The following is a 5,644-nucleotide window of genomic DNA, read 5'->3' as shown; positions in this document are numbered from 1 at the left end:
CATAAAATGTGAAAAGTCAATAATAATTATCTTTCTACATACCTAGACATATAAAAGTTTTATAAGGACTTATCATATTAATTTTCATTAACATTAATATTATGTAAGAAATATATATATTCATCATTAATGATATCATAAGAAGATAATGTGTCAATCTTTTTATTCAAGTAATATGATAAAGTTCAGAGACTATAAATATTTCATGAATCACTCAGGTAAATAATTTATATTTTTTTATTTATTCCCTAAGCATTTATATGTTTATTTTTAGAATATTTATTTTACACAACTAAAAACAATCACTCTTGTTTTTAAAATTTAAAACTTATTGTCTTATTTATTGCAATTCTTTTTTAAAAATTATTGATTATCACAGCGCTTAAATTCCATAAAAAAAAGATTGTTTTGCAAATATCAAGTATTTTATCACCAATCATTAATTTCATAAATTCTAAAAAATAAATTATTGACATAAACATCTGGTTACTCTTTATCCAAACACTAAAAAAATATCATTATTAAGCACGTCGGATTTTATAATAATAATTAATGGCTTCATTTACACATAATCCCAGATAATTATTTTCCTACCTCATGTCCTGACCTTATCTTGCTAAGTGAGAATTCAAAGTTCTGGCTAAGGAACAATGGTTTACGTTTTGTTGCAAGGTAACAAAATCTATATATATTAAGAGAAATTCATGCGCATGGCTCTAAACAAGAAGAAAAATAACTTAAAAAATAAAACAAATTTCATATGTATATGTATGAACATAAATACTGAAAATCGAAACAAAATCAAAGCACAAAAACAGCGAAAAAACTCAGTCTAGTGTTACACATGATCTATCATATTTTAGGCAATATATATTTACAGGAAATCATCAATGTCCAAACTCTCTGGAATTTCAAACTTCAACAAGCTGCTGTAGCACTCCCTGTCATCCTCAGTACTGCTGCTGTTGACATATGTTGATGGTGAATTCAATGGATCCGGGCTCGTTAAACGCGTTGAAATAACTGAGTCAATGCTAAAATTCTGATAGCCGTTGTTTGCAGAATGGAATCCTGAGTACTCTTCAAGTTCAGGAACTGTAGGATTTGTAGTAGTAATAGTACTATTACAATAAAAGTTGGGCTGTGAAACCAAGCCCCCGTCCAAAGGCAAGAAATTTTCTTGTGAATTTTGGCAGCTAAAAGTACTTGTTGTATTCGGTGAAAACCCTTCCACGTTTGCTAGCATAAGTGGTGCTGTTTCGTTTAGAAATGGGCCCGTAGATGTAGTAGGAGTGCAAGCGGGAATTAGCTCAACTAGATTCTGAAACTGGCTAGGTTGTGACGATAATGTAGGGATAGCTTGGTTTTGTAACAGAGAGCTGCAAAGCTGGTTTTCTTGTAGTTGCTGAAAAAACAGGTCTGAATTTTCTTGTTTCAACGATGATAGAGTGGTGGATAGTCTAAAAATATCAGGATTTAGTAGGGCTTGAGTATTGCCCACCAAGGTTGACAGAGTGAGTAGTGATGATGGGTTACACAAAGCTGAACTCAGAATAGAGGATAGGTCAAGAAGATCAAGACGTGAGGCATGAGTCACTGGGTCAATTCCATTTCTAAGCAACCTTTTCCTTATATGAGTGTTCCAATAATTCTTGATTTCATTGTCAGTTCTTCCTGGTAAACGAGCTGCTATAGCTGACCACCTAAAATTGAAAAGAAACTTGGAATTGTTATCCTAATTATTCAAGTTAATTTATGACTATCATGGCATAAAAATTGTTACTAATGACTGGCATACTAATCCTACAAGATACCAAGGAGAAAAAATATCAATAAAAATCAAAATCCAAAGGGATAGTAGTCTTACTTGTTTCCCAAAATACTGTGAAGTTGAATTATAGTCTCTTCTTCTTCAAATGAAAATCTTCCTCTCTTGATATCAGGCCTCAGGTAGTTTGTCCAACGAAGACGACAGCTCTTTCCACACCTTTGGAGCCCTATACAATGAATGCAACAAGCTAAGTTATAAGAAAAATAAAGCAAAAAATCCATCATCCATAAATTAACGATCACACACACACACACACACACACACACCAGCATTTTTGGGGAGGGAACGCCAGTTTCCAGGTCCCTGAAGTTGAATATAAGCGGTGAGCTTTTGATCTTCTTCAGGGGTCCAGGGACCTTTCTTCATGAGTCCATTTTTGTCACAGCAAGGTGCTCTTCCCATTGATATAGTTCCGTGTTCTTTTTTCTTGCAATAGTGCTTGTGGTTAAGGCTTTGTAAGGAAGGAGACAAGGTTGTTAGAAGGAGAGAAAGTGGGCTAAGCTGATCTTAAAACAGAAAGTGTTCTTGTGGCTGCTAAGAGGAAGATGACCCTTCATATATATATATATATAGAGAGTGGGACAGAGAGATTTCAAGTCAAAAAGATTTGGTGCCGACCTCTGGCCACGTACGTATCTTTCTTCTCCATGTTAATAATACAATAACACACATGCATTATAATATATATGGGTATGCAATCTAGTAATTATGCACAATTACATGATTGATATAAATTAAAAAAGTGACATGTACCATTGATTTTTCTGCCGCAAAAAAGTTTGTAGTGTGTGGGCTGCATGATTTGAATAAGAGGGTGTAAGAAATAATTATTTTTTTATATATAAATATAATAATATAGGTATGGATATCATAATTAAAACTTGATCTCAATTTATAAAAATTGATACATAGTTAACAAATAATTAGGGATTTTTATTGCGATTGTGTTTCAATTTAATAAAAGTTTATGATAAAGGTTAAATTTGAATATGGAACTCCACTATATGTATCTTCACATAAACAAAACTATTATAGAATTACAAGTTCATTCATAAATAATTATGGATGATCTAAAGACTTTAAACAAAAAAAAAATTATTATTCCAATTAATTTCGTTTTATCAAGGAGAAATGCTTCCATCTTCACATCAAGTTCCCAGATTGAAGAAATACTTGTTCTTGAGATTGCAAATACATGTAAAATGAAAAGGGTCAAAAAGCTTTGAAAGTCTGAAAGATACATGCTACAAAAACAGGCAACTTTAACTATCAGCAGATCAAATTGAAGATCATGGTGTGAATGCCTATGAACATAGATGGATTAAACGAAATTTGGATCTTACAGAGAAGCGATAACCGTGTAATGTGTTTGACTTTGTTTTTGCACGAGTCCAAGATGAGAATATTGATTGGACGGTAGAGTGGTTAGACATGATCGGAGAACTTTTTACTCAGTTGCATGGCTGGTTGCTATCATTTATTTTAAATCATTTTCCCATTTTAGAGATGATTAGGCCTCCCTACGTAAGCTTTGATCATCAGCATTTCAGCACAGTACTCTAATAGCTAAACAAAATTAAGTAACCATATGAGATTTACTGTACGTGGAAATATACGAGTACATAGTTGCTATTAAGAACAATGATCACTGCTGGATTCGAAGAGTTTTCAACTACAAAATGACTACTAATCTAGTTCTATAATTAAATAACATTTAATTACTATATCAAGATAAAAAATACAGAAACAAGAATGACAGATAAAGTATATTTTCTTATGCATTATGTTTTGAAAGAATATAAATTGATTTCAAAACAATCTCGGAGTTGGATTCGAAGAGTTAGCTCCGTCTTCATTTCCTCGTGATAATATTTCAACATAATGTCTGCTGCTTTGCCACTGACCTTAACAGGTGTGTTTGTATGAGAGGCCTGTAATCTTCCAAGCTGGTTCAGTCTAAATCTTACTGGAAGTATTATAATAGACCTTGTTAAGAATGATTACTAAGATGCGTCTCAAGAGTCACTTTAACAAAAGAACTCTTTTACTCTGCCATCCTAGTAACAACAATTATGCACATGCTTTATGAAATGAAAAATAATTTTTTTTTTATCAACTACTACCCTCTCCCCCCAACCAAAACGAGACATTGTCCTCAATGTTCTAAGGTAGAAAGATAGAGTATAGAAGATATCACCTGAAATAACGAACACTGACAAAACCTGAAACACACTAAAACAAAAATAAGAAATAACAAAACACAATAATAAAACCAAAAAACACAAGTTTTTACAAACAAAAAAAATTCAAATCGCAGTTGTGAATGTGGCTCACATCTTCCCTTGGTTTTACGTCCAAGAACAGCTTAAACGCCCTCAATGGGTCGGGGATAGGCTTCCCATCCAATTTTCTTAAAAACTGGCAAACAGGGTCTTTTTTAGTCAGATTCCCAAGACTAAGTCAAGTATGTTCTTTATGAAAATGGGTTCATAAGTTATGAATTGCACGATGCTTATCTTGACTATGATGAGACTTAAGAGTCAATAGAAGATTATCTAAAGACTCTCTGTGTTTTGAAATAAATTCCACCTTTTGATAATTTTCACAGTTTTTGCAAAATGCATGTGACTCCTTGAATATGGTTGGCCAGGAAAATCCACTTTGTAAGATTTCTACAATCCTCTTTTTTGATGAAAAATGATCCCTACATGCCTTAGAGTAACAAAATTTAATGAAATTACTTACCTCATTGTCGAGAATGCAGTTTTGAAATATTTGATCAGGACAATAATTGAATAAGTAAGGGTCATCCCTGTCATAACCCAATTTTGGCCCTTTGGATTTTAATTTAATTTTTACAGGGTTTAAAATGAAAAATTAAAAAATTAGAGATTATTTCGATGAAAAGTGTGATTTGTCAACTTCTGTAAAAATTAAGGATTACAATGTCCCTTTGTCATTATAGCCTTATCCTCAAGATAATCCTTATCTTCTTCAAGATAATCCTTACCTTCAAGCTAATTCTTACCTTTTTCAAGATAATCCTTATCTACTTCAAGATAATCCTTACCTTGTTCAAGATAATCCTCAAGATAATGATAGTTGTGTGCTTTTGAATTTGATTCGAATTCGAACTTCAAAAAAGAGAATGAGTTTGATTGAAACTTGGTTTCTCACACACAAAGGGACTCTGACACTATAAATACAGATGTCAAAGGTAAAGAACAGGGGGAGGATAGACCCGAGAATAAAGAATTAACCTAGAAAAACAGAGTAAAAGAAGGAGAGAGAGAGAGAGAGAGAGAGAGAGAGAGAGAGAGGAAAGAAGACGATTAGAGAGAAACCCTAAAAGAAAAAAAAACCTTAAGAGGAGGCCATTACCAGAAACCTTAACAGAAAGAAACATAAAAAAGAAGGGGGCGACGAACTCTATACTAGCCGCCACCCCTCAATCCTTTTTTCTCCCTAATCTCCCTCGACTTCGCCTTCAGCAGCCACACGCCTAGATAAGTTTCCTTCCTTTCTTACTAAAATAATTAACTGGTTACTGTGTTTGCTAGAGGTATGCTTGAAAAAAAAGGACATAGAAAAGAAGGATTAGAGGGACACCAAGAGGAAAACAGAGGAAGAGAAAATAGCATCAAGCCGGCCCTTCACTATCATTATCATCTTTAGTTGCAGCATCAGGTAAGTTGCTCTCTCCCTCCTTACATTTTAATTATTTACTTCCTGTAGCAAAGTGCGTGAGCAGTTCACGCACGCCTATTGGTAAAAACTAAAATAAAATAAAAAATAAAAAATATGAAAATAAAA

The 5,644-nt window shown here is 33.2% G+C and overlaps 1 protein-coding gene across 1 annotated transcript; it reads right to left on the bottom strand.

Moving 5' to 3' along the window:
• Positions 1-803: 803 nt before the first annotated feature.
• LOC105142510 (transcription factor MYB39-like) lies at positions 804-2,332 on the bottom strand. The gene is made up of 3 exons (XM_011050171.1): positions 2,098-2,332; positions 1,868-1,997; positions 804-1,703 (listed from the first exon to the last, which is right to left on the bottom strand). Exons 1-3 carry the CDS (start codon positions 2,231-2,233, stop codon positions 875-877), a joined length of 1,095 nt encoding a protein of 364 aa, XP_011048473.1. The 5' UTR covers positions 2,234-2,332; the 3' UTR covers positions 804-874.
• Positions 2,333-5,644: the final 3,312 nt, after the last annotated feature.

Source organism: Populus euphratica, unplaced genomic scaffold (genome assembly GCF_000495115.2).
Source record: "Populus euphratica unplaced genomic scaffold, PopEup_1.0 scaffold147.1, whole genome shotgun sequence".
Taxonomy (NCBI): domain Eukaryota; kingdom Viridiplantae; phylum Streptophyta; class Magnoliopsida; order Malpighiales; family Salicaceae; genus Populus; species Populus euphratica.
The sequence above is the reverse complement of the archived record's forward strand: the minus strand, read 5'-3'. Positions and strand labels throughout refer to the sequence as shown.

Coding starts and splice junctions, on each gene's coding strand:
- LOC105142510 (XM_011050171.1), bottom strand. CDS start 2,233: ATGGGAAGAGCACCTTGCTGTGACAAAAATGGACTCATGAAGAAAGGT. Junction 1,998..2,097: donor TTCCCTCCCCAAAAATGCTG/GTGTGTGTGTGT, acceptor TTCATTGTATAG/GGCTCCAAAGGTGTGGAAAG. Junction 1,704..1,867: donor CACAGTATTTTGGGAAACAA/GTAAGACTACTA, acceptor TTTCAATTTTAG/GTGGTCAGCTATAGCAGCTC.